Genomic DNA, 15,766 nt, shown 5'->3' with positions numbered 1-15,766 from the left:
CTAATCAGTTCCGATCAGTTATGATCAAGATCGTAGGAAATTGATCTGAATCGGCCAAATATAACATAACAATAATTTCCATACAAGGATTGGATAAACCAAATTGAACGGAATCAAAATTAGTTTCAGCTAATTCCGATCCAAATGAAGGTCAATGGCCCAACCTTAAGGATTGCTCAGTTGTGAAGGACCAACCACCACACAATTAGGAGGACCAGTGAGGATTGTGTGTGTGTGTGTGTCTCTCTCTTTGTTTGGTGTTTCTTTCTTTTTCGTCATTGATCCAACCCTAGGTTCTCCGTTAGATGCTGCACTAGCTGTCTTAGCGGTTGGAGAGGATCTGAATCCCATCACTCTACCAGTCGACATAACATTTGCGCGTGTTCACATGGAGATGGTCTATACTAGGGATGCAAGTTTGGCCCTGATGGCCCAGACCGGCCCTTGGCCCGCCCTGATCCCGAATAAGTACCGACCACAAAATTTTGGCCTTGAGGGCTGGCCCGGTCCTGAAATTTCTGATCCTGAGTCAGGGTCAGGGTGGGTAAGGGTTGATATCTTTGGCCAGCCCTGAACCCGGCACTGATTTTTTTACCCTGACTTTTGGCCCTACCCTACCCTGATTTTTTCCCTTGATGTTGACCCTGATTATGACCCTAGTTGTGACCCTAATTTTAACATAATTTTATATATTATTTCACATTGAGTCATTGACACCTCAAAACTCCAAATATATCTTCTCACAATCTCACCGATCTCTCTTACCTTTTTTACCAATAAAAAAGATCTCTTTTATTTTTTCTACAAAAAAAAATAATATTTAGGGTTAGGGTCAATCAGGGTCATCCCGGCCCTTGATGGCAAACCAGGGTCAGGGTCGAGGTCAAGGTCAAGGTCAGGGTCAAGGTCATCCCGGCCCGATCTTGAAAAATCAGGGCCAATCAAGGTGGATAAGGGTTGGGCTGAATCCTGAAGGGTGGGGCTTAGGTTGAAGTTTTGCGACCCTGAGTAAGGGTCAAGGCGGGTTTGGGCCTAGTTAAGGGGACTAAGGGTTGGGCTAGGGTTTTAAGAAGCCTAGCCCAACTTGGCCCTCTTGCACCCCTAGACTATACATAGAATTTTGCTTATGTGGATGCAAAATGTGTCGGTGAATGACATGTCAGTAATGGGCTTTGACTTTTCTTACTGTATGGAAGTGGGTCTCACAACTAATCTCTTACCTAGCACATGTGTCCCCCCCCCTTTCGCCTCTATTGTGTGCCGAGTGTGGATGGTCTAAGGATCGACTCCTATGTTCCTCCGTTCCCCTCTAGTGTGCGCCAACAGTGTGAAAGGTCTAAGGATTGACTCCTGTAACATGTGGTCCTCTCAGTCACATGTGTTTACCCCTTCTTCTCTAGTATGCGCCAATAGTGTGAATGACCTAAATTCTAAGGATAGACTCTAGTCACATACGCACATGTGTCCCCCCTCTAGTATGTGAGACCGTGAGTTATGTACCCTTTTAACAATTTCTTAGAAAAAAATCTAATCCGATACCCGTCACACAATCGAACCCGGATCCTCTGCGTTCCCTGGTTTAAAAGATTCTCTATATGCCAATATAAATTCGACACGAATTACAAAAGAGTGACATCATCTATCTTTGCTTCAAGGATAAAAATCGTCTGAAATTCCCATATCATACAATTCTATACAATACCCCTTGCAGAGGTCAACACGTGGACAAGTTGAAATAGACGGCTCGGATGCTTTGTTGATTAAAGCTCCACCAAAACTGGTTTGAGGTAAATGAACCGATCTGTCCAACGGATTAAACCGGACCATTTCCAGTTTCATCTCTCCAACTCCAAAACCTCTTTTCTTCTTCTTCTTCAGTTTAGGGTTTTGTTTTTTGCTCTCTTTGCGAGGGAAAACAAAAAAAAATCTCAAAATTCGAACTTTGAGTGCGGCTCCGCATGCCTCACAAGACCAAAAGTTTTGGCAAGAAGCACATAAATTTAAGCGCAGACGATGGACAAGAGAGGTTCTCTTCCTCATAGAGATAGCAACTAACATCCACCATGCAAACCTTGCCAACGCATCGACAAGCATTGATATCTGGTTTTTCATTAGATGAGTGATCAAAACTCCAAATGCTCAAATAGCTTTCTTCAGACTTTTTCAATGCCGATAAAGCTTCGCCGACGGCAGCAGAGATCGATAAGACCTCAATGCTGGCTTCCCCAGATGGAGGTTGGTTACCTCATGACCCTAAGAGCTAGCTACCATATAATAACAACCAGAGAAGAGAAGCAGACAAAGATCCGAGCACCAAAAATTGCAGAGAGAGAGAGAGAGAGAGAGAGAGAGAGAGAGAGAGAGAGAGAGAGAGAGAGAGAGAGAGAGAGAGAGAGAGAGAGAGAGAGAAACGAACCCTAAACTGATGAGAACAGGAGAGAGAGAGAAGAAGAAAGAAGAAGAAGGAAGAAGAAGAAGAAGAAGAATAAGAAGAGGTTTCTGAGTCGGATTGCAAACACTGGCCGACCCTAAAATTTCTAAGCCCTATTCTCAACTCCAGTACAGAATAGAGGAACATAGAAAGAAATTTTCCTGAGTCTTCTAATGAAAAGATGTATTGTAGGATAAATTAGTCATATGATCATCCTGAAACCAGAAAAGGGTAGGTCAGAGTGCCCGATTTGTCTTCAAGTCTACAACAACGACACCATCCCTCGTGTGCTCCCTTGAAACTGGAAACGTCTCTTGTTCCGTGGCTGTTTACACGGAAGGGAAAGAGGGGTGATCCAGCGGGAGTTTCCCCTTTGTGAGCAAAGACACAGAGAGGGGTGAGAGAGAGGGTGTCATGTGAATGGCTTCCAATAGGAGAGTTGAACCGGTTTGGTTTGATTCATTGGATAGATCGATTCATTTGCTTCTAATCGGTTTTGGTGGAGCTTCAATCAACAAAGCATTTGAGCCGTTTATTTTAAATTGTTCACGTGTCGACCTCTGCAGGGTATGAATTGTATAAGATGGGAATTTGCTGAGGATTTTTATCCCCGCTTTCAACCCAATGGGATAATTTTCCTTTCTTTTCTAAAACCAGAAAAAGAAAAACCGAAAAAAAAAAAAGAGAAACTGCAAATCCTCATCCAGAGACAAATCCTTCACATCTAGTACACGATCAAGACGTGAAGAAGATGAGTACAAGTGAAGCGGAGACGAGATTACGATAATGAACTGTATCTGAATCCTATAACTATGCTTTTCCTTGTCTCGATTTTCTGTGTAGTAGAGATTTCAGAACACTTTGCCTAGATGCAGAACGAAGAAACGAAATACTTGGAATTGGAAGATGAAGTTTGGGGAATAATTAGAGATGAGGAGCTTCTTGTACTTAATTGAGTATTTTGCATCATCCAATTTAAATTACAAGGAAAAAAACAACTTTCAAAATTCTGTTGTAGGAATCTGCTTCTGCACCTTTGATTTTTGAAAGGGAAGCAGATTCTGAGGAAATGAGAGGTTCTTTCTCTCTAACGTCATAGAAAGCCAAGCGTCGGCAGAGGTTGAAGCAATGACAAACTCTTCCGGCGGTGGACTACTCAGGTAAGGTTGTGGCGGTGACAACAGGGGACACAAGAGAGAGTTCGCCGGGACAAGGGAAGAGGATGATGGTCAGTATCCGTTTTACACGGGAAGAGGAAAATTTTCTTTCTCCGTTTTTTTTCCCTCCACTCCCTCCCGATTTCAAATATTAGTTTATTTCTATAAAATAGAGACGGTGAAGTCACATTGCCACTGCTGTATATGTGTCAAATTAAGATTGGTACGGTAAAGAAACTTTCCTCTTCAGGTCTTCACCACTCACCAGTGGAGCTTCCGGGTCCCACATGGTGTCTCCGCTCCAAAACGTAACTGACCTTCCCTTTCAACGTTATTTCCATTTTACAAGTGGCGAATGTTAGAGAGGAAAAGAAAAAATAAGGAAAGAAATTCGACGTCTCTCTCACACTCTGTATCTCGAGAGCTTTCAATGCCTCCTTTGATAAACAAAGCCACAAAATCTCCAGACACAAGTCCTCATCACCGCCCAAAAACCCTCAGGAAGCAAACCCCACCCAAATCAAAAGCATGGATTCCCAGTTCACCGGCAGAGCCACCGGAAATGCCTTCCCTGGCCGAGTGGACATCGATCAGATGCCTGAAATTCCGCAGCGTGGTTCCCATCACCGACGGGCCCAGTCTGAAACCGTCTTCCGATTTAACGACGACATCCTTTTCGATCCTGATGTCGACTTCAACCTCTCCGCCCTCGACATCCCTTCTCTCTCCGAAGATAACAACAACAGCAACGGTGGCGTCCCCATGACCATCGATTCCGCCAAATCCGATGATTCTACCGGCGACAAGGGCAAGCCCAAGTTGGCTGGTGGGCCCCATTTCCGGAGCCTCTCCGTCGATGCTGATTTCTTCGAGGGTTTAGGGTTTCAACCGTCGCCGGTCGGTGGTGGTAGCGGTGGAGCTGAATTTGACAAGTTTGGCGGGAAAAGTGGAGTCCCTGAGAAGAGGATGCATAGGCATAGCAGTTCCATGGATGGTTCGTCTTCTTCCTTCGAGGTTGAGTCGGCTGAGAGTATTAAGAAATCCATGGGACCTGATAAGCTTGCGGAGTTGGCCTTGATTGACCCAAAGAGAGCCAAAAGGTTTGGTTTTTCCCTAATCAATTTTGATCAAATTAGTTAGTTGATATGGGTTTCAGTTTGCAAAATTGATTTGTTCTTTTCGATCGTATAACTGTCGTGAATACTCTGTGAGAGGTCTCTAGACTTGTGTTTATGTATTTATTATTGTTATTGTTATTTTTCTGTATAGTTCAATCCCTGGTATATTATTTTCAGTAAGTTTAAATAGGGAGATCTCATATTATTTCCTAAGGATTCTGATTTTGTTGAATTTTTTGTTAGTGCTGTAATTTTATTAGTTGTACTTCAACTGAACTTAGTCGATGAGATAATAATTTTATGAAGATTCTGAACTTCGTTGATGTAATGTTTTTGCCATATTATCTACTGTAGGATTCTGGCAAACCGGCAATCTGCAGCACGGTCGAAGGAGAGGAAGATTCGATATACTGGTGAACTGGAGAGGAAGGTGCAGACACTTCAAACTGAGGCAACCACCCTCTCAGCACAAGTTACAATGCTGCAGGTATCAACTTTCAACTGGTTCTGTGCATTTACCTCTGATAGTATAAAGAGAGAGAAAGAAAGGTTTAAAAAAAAACCGTAAAAATTGGATTTATGCTCCCTGGTATAGATGCCTAAAATTTGTGAGGATCAGGAGAGGCCTAGATTAGAATTGGCTTTGGGTGAGTTGCTATATATGATAACAAGCTTGTGGTTTATAATAGAATAGTTGAATCTTCTATGTGGTTGGATTGGTTGCAGTCATAGTTGTCACGGCGCTAAGGCGAACCAAGGCGGTGGAGGGTTGTCTAAGCGCTTAGGCGAGAAGGCGCCCGCCTTAAGGCGAACTAGGCGAACAAGTGTTATTTTTTATTTTTCCTATTTTATAACATTATTTAGTAAGTTATATATACCTTGTATCATAAAAAATCAAGATTAAGCCACATCAAGTCATTAAAAGTCAACATTTAGCCACATCAAATAAAAAAAAATTAATATTAAGTCATATTAAGTTATAAAAAATCAACATTTAGAGAATTGCTCTTATTCTATAATAAGTTTGACTGGTCAAATGATTTTATTTTTACATTAGGCTTTTTGTATTAGTTATAATATAAAACCAGTTTTCTAACAAGTCTAAGATTACTTAAATATGAGTTGCAATGACAAAGTTATGCTTCAGTCAAACTTATTTTTAAGTGCGCGAATACTGTTAAAATCGCTTGAATGAAAATAATTTTATGAATATCAAAACAAAATATTTTTTTACCGGACTTTTGGTTTTTAGCAATGTTTTAACATGATAGAATTTATAAAATTTTCATAATTGAGAAAAACCCTAGCATTTAAAAGTTGAAAATCGTCCCTATAACCAAATCCAGTTTTTGTTCTTGGACTGGGGGGTTGACTTTTTTTCCTTTTGGAATTTGATTTTTAAACTATTTTTATTGGATTCAAATAGGGGGTATTTGCTTATTTATGAATAATATCTTAAGTAAATGAAATAACAAATATTAAAAACATTTACTTGAATGATATTTGGCATAAATAAGTGCCGAAACACAAGGCGGCATGCAGTGCAACAAGGCCATTGTCGCCTAGGCCCCAGGCAAACCGCCTGGACGCCTAGGCGACGCCTTGACAACTATGGTTGCAGTTGATGGAGGTTACCTTCATTTCTTTATCTTGGCTTTGAATGCCGGAGTGTCCATCAGTGATGGGCCAATTTCTTTTGATGGCTCGACTAACAAATTAAGATGTGAGAGAACACCAAAATTCTGAATGAACCAGTTCAGAGGTTCATGACCTAGGGTTTAAGAGTTGGTGGGAAGAAAGTAGGCAGAGATTGCTGTCCTGTACAGTGGTCATTGACCAATTCAAAGACTTTGGGCTACCAGGAACAGTGAAGACCTAGACCTATGATTACATTGTGGCATCACTCATGGACTAGGAACCTTGGATTCATTGTAGATTGCAGGTTTCAACACCTCATAAGGCATATGTTCTTATATTGATTTTTTTTTTTATTAATGTGCTCTTTGATCATCAAGTATGCTGTCCTTAGGCAACAAAAAGGACCAATAAATGGCTAGTTTTTTTATTCATGTATTCCTCATTACTGATAATAACAAATCCATTATTCATCTCCCCATCACTGCAACAAACCCCCCTGCCCCCCCCCCCCCCCAAAGAACTGTCAACCTCTACAATTGGTCTCTCAAGGAAAGAGAGTTCAATAGTCCAGAATATGCTTGCGCCATAGGGCCAGAAATTTCTATTAAGGGCATCTACACATCCCTGGGGCCCATGGAGAAGTGATCATATTTGAGTTTAATGGTGTCCTTAGTAGGGTGTGGGGATTATTGTTATGTCATCTGAGGGGAGGAGGGTCATCTCGATGAATTCTCTTCTGTTCTTGGGTATACTATCTTTTTTTCCCTCCTTAATGGCTGATAGTCCAACCATCAAGGTCAACATGAGAGTGCCTCTTTTCCATTGGAAGCAAAATTTCCAACATCTGTTGACTACATCTTCAATGGAACCCAAAGCGAACAAAAAACCTTAAAAGTAGCTCCAAATTTCCACTTCATTTGAAATTGGCAAATAGTTCATTGATTCTCCAAGCATTGGAACACATTCCCTGGGAGCCTTCGGGGCATATCACAGTTTTTTAGTTTCTTGTCACCTGCTACTTACTGGGTTTTTAAAAAAAAATTCCCTTGGGGGGGAATCCATGAGAGTTCATGGGGAAATCATCCCATTGAAGTAACAGGTTGATTAGGTGGTGAAATACGATTAGGATGGAAACAGCCATCAAGGGCTGGGGATTTCAGTGATCTGTGGATGTGGATGGGACTGTTCTGTCAGTTCATCAACTTGTCTCTGTCAGAGGTTTGCTTGTTTGTGAACTGAAATGTATCAAGAACTGGACCGAACTATTAAAGTCATCCCATTTTTTGGAAAAACAATAAAATCAAATGTTAGAACCATTCAGTCAAGGTTAGATCATGATGAACTACTAATATGACGTTATGACCTGATTTGGGATGTTTTAGGACAAGGGACATATTTCTCCACTCTTTGATTCATGGGTGGCTAATAACCCTTTATTGATGATTAGTTGTTAATCCCCTATTATAATTACATTAGAGTTCAAAATAATTACCTTGATCATTCAATGACAATAATTTAGTTCGTGTGTGCGTGTATGTGACACATACTTGTCAATGTGTTGCCTAGACACTATGGCAACCAAGGATAAAAATTTTGATCTCGAGGCAGGTTTTGATCCAGCTCGAAACCGTGATGTGGATTGAACAGTCGAAACCAGGTACTTTTGGGGCAAAATTCGACATGTCATGGGCTGGTCAAGACTGGTTGAAACTAGGCTGGTCAAAAGACTCAAAACTGGTTGAAACTACCGAAATGTGCAAAATATCGTTGAAACCAATAACATTTCGTTTCGACCCTGCTCAAAACTGGGAAATTCGACCGAGATTTTGAACTATGGTGACAACTATGATGTGACATCACCAAGGCCCGATGCGATACAATAGGAGAATCCTGCCAAGGCAATATTCCAGTTCTATGAGCACATAAGGTTTTGAGAACATTCATTTCTTCCCTTTAGCAAGTGAAGGTTTGTTATCATATGTGCATTGTAAAGTGTACATCCTGAAGGCAGGATTTATATTTTAAGGGGTCTACTTTCCAGCTCCAAACTATTTCATTGTAGAAATTGAGAAATCAATCTAGTTCTTAGATTTCTATATCTTTTGGATGCTTGGAGGGGGAGGCAAGATGATCTTGCTTACCTGAATCTAGTAGTGTCTGAATTAGGGTCTCCATTAACTTTATAAGGATATGTGGCTTGCGAAATTTCAAGCCCACATCTCCATTGTCATGGTTTTACGATATGTTTTTAGGTAAGTGTATAAAGTTTAGAATGTGTTAGATAAGTGGTAGTTTGAATCATTTTTGGGAGTTACTTAGCCAGGCTGTATAGCAATTATGCTTTCAGAAATGCCTAGGAACCAATCCTAGTCCATTTGGTGGTCACCTATGATTGATATGGATTTAAGGTCTGCGTGACCATTGGTATTTTCTCTTAGGCTCTTTTGCTTTCTTAAGGCCGCCTCTATTTTGGTTAGAAGCGAACCAAGTGAAAAAATAAATAAATAAACTGTTAAATATATCTGACTAGACACACCTGATACACACCTTGAGATTCAAAATATGAAATAAAAAATGAAACCTGAAAGAGTCTGTATCTAAGAATCAATAAACCAAATTCATTTTGTCAAACCTACTTGAGGATAAAAAATGTGTTGCTACCCTGTTGCTTATCGGATCGATGGATTTGCTGGTGGTGGGCTTACTTGAAAGATAGGAGGACAAAGATTTAATTCTGAACTCTGATCAGAATCTGATAACAGAGATGGGGGAAAGTTGAAGGAAAAAGGGTAGGAGAAACCTGTATTAGTGCTGCAGGTAGGAGACATTTGAGAGGAGAGAGAACAAGAGTCAGACTCTTAGGGAGAGAGAAAGAAATCTGAATCGTGTCAAGACAGCAAGAGAAGGTAGACAATAATCTCACCTTTCAATATAAAAGCTCAATTTTTATTCCATTAATCGATGGGTGCTGTCTAAGCTTACAACTGTATTTGTAACCATTCTTCTAAGCTATTCAGACTCTAGAAGGAAATATTAGACCAAATAAGCAAAGGAAATCTCCCTCCTTGCATGAGCTAAGGATAAGTTCCTTATCTATCTAGGAAACTGACACTAAAAGAGAAACTAAACTAAATAAAGAAAGGGACTGGACATATCCCTGTCTCGCTTAACACTCACACATGCAAAAAAAAAAAAAAAAAACTGCATACCCAGTGCCTGAGGCTCCTGCCACTGCAAGGTCTGGGGATGGTCATAATGTAAGCAGCCTTACCCCTGCTTCACGGAGAGGCTGTTTCCCGTCTTGAACCATGAGCACTAGCTCGCAATAGAGAAACCTTACCGTTGCGCCGAGGTCTACCCTTTCCGTCTCACTTATCAACTTAATGATAATAAAATACAAGAAATAAAAACTCTACTAAAAAACACAATTGGGCTCAAAATTAGGTTCCTAAATTTTAGGAAATTTGTAAACGCAAGCCATAAAAGTCCTACTGGACCCCACGAGTTGTGTGAGCTGTGAAGATGAAATTCCTGAAAATCAGGAATTATGGCATTGCATGAAATATTAAAATATCCAAACTAGCTCTACAATATTTGATTTCTAGGGCCAACTCTGAACCAAAAACCCCAGATCAAAGTCAGGCCTATAGGAGTTGAGTTTGGTTGATCGAACTGGTTAAGGCCGAATTTTAACACCCCCCACATATGCTTGTATTGGTGTGTGTATATATATATACTTTTTTTTTTTGTTGTAGAAAGATTACGTAGCAAAATGCATGTAGGATGCTTTGGCTTGACCGATCTATATGGTACGTCAGGTAGATAGTCGGTACCTTATTATACTCTATCATTATAAGTCTTGCGGCTGTAGTGGTGTGTCACGTTGACAACTGACACTTATTATAATTAGCCATAACCCGTTAATCTTTTTGCATGGATCTTTGTGCTCGCCCTTGCTTGGAATCTCCATGTAGCTGACCCCATTAAGTTGGGATAAGGTTTTGATTGTTGTTGTACTGTTATTTGAAGTGGTACACAGTAGTACACATAAAAATGATGGGTCCTTTTGCTTTATCATCTACTCTACTTAAGATTCGTGTCATTCTATCAATAATACAAGTAAAAAAATAAAAAGTTTGGCTTTCACCACAAAACATAATGGATCCCGTATTATAAATCAGGGAATCCAATTCTCTTCAACCATGGTGAAAAGAGATTCTCTTCAACTATGGGATTCAACCAATTGGATTACGAAAGGTATTTTTGACCTTATGCAATAGGAGGTGGAATTTAGTGATTAACCCAGAATCTAATCATAGTCATTAAATGAACAAGAACGAAGAGACGAAGAAAAACTTAATCCATAAATCATGAATCCCTCTAAACTAGGAAAATTAACCTGATATCAGTAAAGACTCCAAAACCCACGAGGATTAAAGTCGAACTCATTATCTTCACTTCATGAACCATCTAGGTTTTAGATATCCGTATTAGATCGACCATATCTGTTGATTCGTATTGAACGCCAATCTCTTTTTACTTTCATAAATGAAATTCCTGAAAATCAGGAATTTTGGAATTGCATGCCATATTAAAGTCTCCAAACTAGCTTGACAAATCTTGTTTCTAGGACCAGATCTGAACCAAATTTCGAACTGCAGGGGTTGGTTTGAACCTAAACACTGGTTCAAGGTTGAATCAGACGAAACCAAACCAAACTGTATGAGCTTTTCTTCCCCTTCTTTATGCTGGAATTCTCAATCAACCAGTCCTGCATTATACTCTCTCCTCACCAATATCAAGTTGTGGACCTATGTCAACTCCCTTCTAGAGTGTGTTAGTGCAGACATGTATGTCTTGAGGAGGTATGCATATAGGGATCTTATGGCAGATGCATGACATTGCCCTCAACAATTCTTCCATCTGCATTTTTTCCCATGGGTCACATCTTGAATATCATATTGTCCAGTTATAAAACAGGATGGACACTTTGAGCTGCCAGATGGAATGGTAATAGTTGGTGATATAGTAGCCTAGCCAATGTCATCAGCAGCAGTACTACCACAGGTCTGCACCCCTTCTTGAACTCTCTTTTCTTTCTCCTTTTAAATGAATTTCTATCGTTGCCTTTTAAATAAAATTAGACTTCAAACCAAGTCCAATAATATAAATGTCTAAATTTGGGGTTTATTTATGGGCCTCAAACAGATTAGTTTATTTTGACAGATTTCTAGTTTTAATGTAAGTGTGATACAGAAATAGAGTATAGTAGTTGATGAGATGTTCCCTATTCCAAATGTGTACTAAATCGTTTGGGAATCTGGTTATCAGATCTTTGCATGTTTCTCATCTCTTTGGTGCCCCATTGCCCAAGGACGACTACCTTGTCCGACAACTAGTCACCTTTCATTTTTGAGAAGATAGAACCCTGAGAAAATGTCATTATTCTTCCCAAGGATAGGAATTTCAATCTTGAGGCAGGTTTACACCCAGCTCAAAACCGAGATATGGATCCAAACAGTCAAAACCTGGTATTTTTTGGGGCAGAATTCAACATGTCATGGGCTGGTTAAAAATTGTTGAAACTACCGAAACTAGGCTAGTCAAAAGACTCAAAACTGGTGAAATTGGTCAAAACTACCAATATTTGCGCAATATCGTCGAAACTTGTTGAAACCAGTAACAAATTGAATTCAGCCCTTGGTTTCGTCTAGGCTCAGCTGGAAACTGGGGAAGTTCAGTCGACCAAGATTTAGAACTATGGTTCTTCTGGTGTTGGTATAGAAAACTAACTACAGCAATGGGTAAATCCTGGTTGAAGGTAGTGGTAACAAGGAACTGAGGAAGAGAAGATGGCTGCAATACTACTCAAGCAATAGTGTGGTTAGGTGGTGCATTTTAACGAGATTGACTATATTATCTGTCTGCCTGAAAACATTTTCCTTTACCTCTTTTTTTTTGGCGGGGGGCAGGGGAGGGGGAATAAGGACAGAAAATGTCCACTAGGCTTGGTGAACTTGTTACGTGCCTTATTCCTTGAGAAAAGGGTATCAAAATTTTGTTTTTATAATGATACATGCATGGGTTGACTATGTGCGTGGGAGGGGAAGAGTTAATTTAACTATCCATTGAGGTACCAAAGGATAGGTACTTAATCACTTTTAGTTATATTCTCAGTTGTTGTTCATGGGAGGAGTATGTTATAGTGGGAGAAATTATAGGAAGTGGTAGAGTAGTTACTTTACGTATGTTGAGTTTCCTGTAAACCCTAATTTTTTCCCTTTTTCTTGACTGTGGCCCTCACCTATAATCCCTTCTCCATCTGTCGAAGAAATATTTCGTGCAGGGCCGATTTAATGAGGGCCGACGCTTTGAACATTACCATCCACCATCATTTCTCTCCAATTTCTTTAATTCTTCTTATTTTTATTTTATTTATTCCAATCTTTTCTCCCTCCCTTCCATGCACGTATCAGAACTTTCCAAATGCACAACTTGCCACTTGACGAGCACTTGATCGACATTTGGGTGGGTACATGTTATAAAGGGATCTTCATTCACCTTATTGGTTGAGTTTCAACAGTAAATAAACACGCTACATGAGTTAAAAGTGTCTCCAAGACAACTTCGAACCATCAGTTAACCCACACTACAGGTAGCAGTCTGAATTTTAGAGATGGATATAGGATCCTCTACAACATGGATCTGCTCATGTCCACTATTTCTTGCTACATGGCAACTGATGAATCTACAAAGTTCACCTACCTTGGTGAAATTTAACATCTCTCTTTTGGAATAATGATATCTTTTCCGTCAATAACCTCCATGGCAGAACCCTTGTTGGATGGCTGCTCAACATGAACAATTAGTTTCTAGTTTGATTTAGGACATGGTTGGAGGATGAGGCCAATAAATGCTTTGGATGATGGATTAATTAAGGTGGAACTAATGCAGGAGTATCACAATGAGTGTTCTGGATGCTTCACAAAGTACAGTGTTTGTTGGTGATCAGGGATTTTGCATCATAGGAAATTGTGCTATTTCCGTCAATATTCTTGAAGCCTATTTTTGAATGGTCAAAACTTCTCTACTTGACATGATATTGCTGTTGTTTGAAAGGTTATTGAATTTCCTATTCAACGGGACCAGATCTTCTGATTCCGACTTGTATTGGAGAGTTATGGTGAAGTTATTGATGGGAGTGTTAATATGTGACAGTATTTCTTATTTATGAAGTCTAATAGATTAAGAGTTCTGTTTTAGGTCTATTTATTTTATTAGTAAACTAGCAGTCTTGGTTCACCTCTCTTCTTCTTCTTCTTCTCTTGTTCTCTTTGTGATTGTTGGGTGTCAGTCCTATACTTTGTTACAATTAGTAGGAATAGGATTGAACAATCATGGGAGTTGCCATATTGTAATTAGATTCATATTAGGAGTCTTTGTTAAAGAGAGTATTTCCTAGTTGTTTCAGGATTGTCTTAGAATCTGTCTAATCTCGTTTTGAGAGGGTTAATCTATATATGGCTGTGAACAACTTTATTTGTGATACTGAGTTGATGACAGCCTTGGGGGTATTGGTATTGGTATTGGTATTGGTGTTGCTTTGGGGAAAGAATCATGGTCGATTTCTTTCTGTTTTCCCAGGGTAACTTGGTTGGCATTGTTGGTTTGGATTCTTAACCCTCTTTTGCTTCTCTAGTATTTCTTTACCGTTATTATTACTGTATCTCTTCTCCTCCTTAATTACATCTTCATAAATTTTGTTATAAGATTTTCTCCTTCGAATTCCTTTGAGCTTATTAATGGCAGATATAATTGGGGTTTTCAATCCTTTGACTGCATCATGGAGTGGGCACACATCTGTATTTGGGCAATTGTACTGTTCTTTTACTGTCAATTTTCCTTATTACATATGGCCCATCCCTTTGTCGTCGTAATTTATATTTTTGTAGAGCTTTCATTTTCCTAAAATCTGTTTTTCATAAAGTAATAAATACAGACACGTCTGACATAAATGAGTGTATTGTTTATCTTAATGGTGTTTGTATGAAACTTTGGCTCTATGGACTAGCCATCAATTTGCCTGGAGTACCAAGATCTGAGCTTGCTTTCATTTAATGCAGAGAGACACAACTGGTTTGACTACCGAGAACAAAGAACTCAAAATGAGGTTGCAGGCTATGGAGCAACAAGCACAGCTACGAGATGGTATGTATATTGGAGAACAAAGTGCTCTATTATTTGCTGAGGTTCTTGTTTGTGCTGGACCAGTCCAGATTATATCCGTCTTCTTTTTATTGCAAACAAGTGCAATAAGATTTATTATTATTATTATTTTATAATAACAAGTGCAATTAGATTTGATCAGACTGAAACTGAAAAGATGTGTGTGGTGCCTTTCAGCTCTGAATGAAACCTTGAGGGATGAAGTACAGCGGCTTCGGATAGCTACTGGACAATTACCAATTGTCAATGGTAACTCCTTCAACCAAGGATTGCCTACCCAGTTCTTCCCTGGATCCCAGGCTCTGAGCCATTTTGGCAATCATCAGACCCACCGGCAGCTCCGCACTCAGACATCTCCCAATGGTCAGCCCCAACAGGATTTCCAGCAGAGGACCTAATTGCATCCTTGGCCCAATAAATTTGGTGCCAAAGTGTCCTTTTTATGACAAATTGGTAATCACAAGTAAGAAGCTAAATTATTGTAGGTTGGTTTTGTATATAGACTGTATATTAGTATATGTATATGTTTATGTGGTGCAGGTAGGGTTGTGAAGAGTGTCTTAACTTGGATCAGTCCCTTGCATCTTTTTTACATATAGGTATGCTTTCCTTAGAATCTGAATAATGTAGCAGATCGATTAGCTTCTGATGGACTATGTGGATGGTGGATGGATGAACATTGTTGTCAAATTCTAATTAGGAAATGTTGGAGACCAGTTACCTTCAGTTTTGAGTTTTGTTTTTTGTGTTTCAATTTTCCTTTATATATTCAGTTTAGATTGTTATGTCCTACCATTTGTGATTGTTTGCTGTAAGAGTGGTCAAGGGCATTGAGCTACATTTTGTGTTTTAGCCAGGCCTTTCCTTTGGAGTAATGCTCCTCAATCTGCTACCCTGAGTTGGCCGCACAAATGCTGCTATGCTATTCCATTATCCTTCCTGAGAGCAGGGAATACTCATTTTGTCTGTTGTCTAGGGTGGATGCCCAGGGGAAGGCCGAAATGAAATAGTGATTCAAGTGAAATAGTGATTCTGACTATCCGTTTGTTGTGGTTATATTTAACTCTTCAATCTTCTGATTAGATTATCATTTTATCATTGTGCGGGAAGCTCACTTGTCCCTATGTTCCATGTCGGAGCCATACATGGGCTGTGCTCATCCTACCTGGTCACTTTGGCTTCTTGGCTTCTCTAAT

General features: G+C 39.7%; 1 protein-coding gene across 2 annotated transcripts; it reads left to right on the top strand.

Annotated features, from left to right (window-relative positions):
* The first annotated feature begins 3,947 nt into the window (after positions 1 to 3,947).
* On the top strand, positions 3,948 to 15,296 carry LOC122078138 (transcription factor VIP1-like). 2 transcript variants are annotated; one of them, XR_006139979.1, is made up of 5 exons: positions 3,948 to 4,688; positions 5,061 to 5,193; positions 14,468 to 14,552; positions 14,748 to 15,023; positions 15,111 to 15,296. XR_006139979.1 is itself a non-coding variant. In XM_042643998.1 (4 exons), the coding sequence occupies exons 1-4, from the start codon at positions 4,117 to 4,119 to the stop codon at positions 14,966 to 14,968; spliced, it is 1,011 nt and encodes a 336-aa protein (XP_042499932.1). In that variant the 5' UTR covers positions 3,949 to 4,116; the 3' UTR covers positions 14,969 to 15,296. The 2 variants fall into 2 exon arrangements, 1 of the variants encoding a protein (XP_042499932.1); XM_042643998.1 differs by having other exon boundaries at positions 3,949 to 4,688; positions 14,748 to 15,296.
* Positions 15,297 to 15,766: the final 470 nt, after the last annotated feature.

The sequence above is a fragment of the Macadamia integrifolia genome, chromosome 5, assembly GCF_013358625.1.
Source record: "Macadamia integrifolia cultivar HAES 741 chromosome 5, SCU_Mint_v3, whole genome shotgun sequence".
Taxonomy (NCBI): domain Eukaryota; kingdom Viridiplantae; phylum Streptophyta; class Magnoliopsida; order Proteales; family Proteaceae; genus Macadamia; species Macadamia integrifolia.
This window is presented reverse-complemented; position numbering and strand designations above follow the sequence as displayed.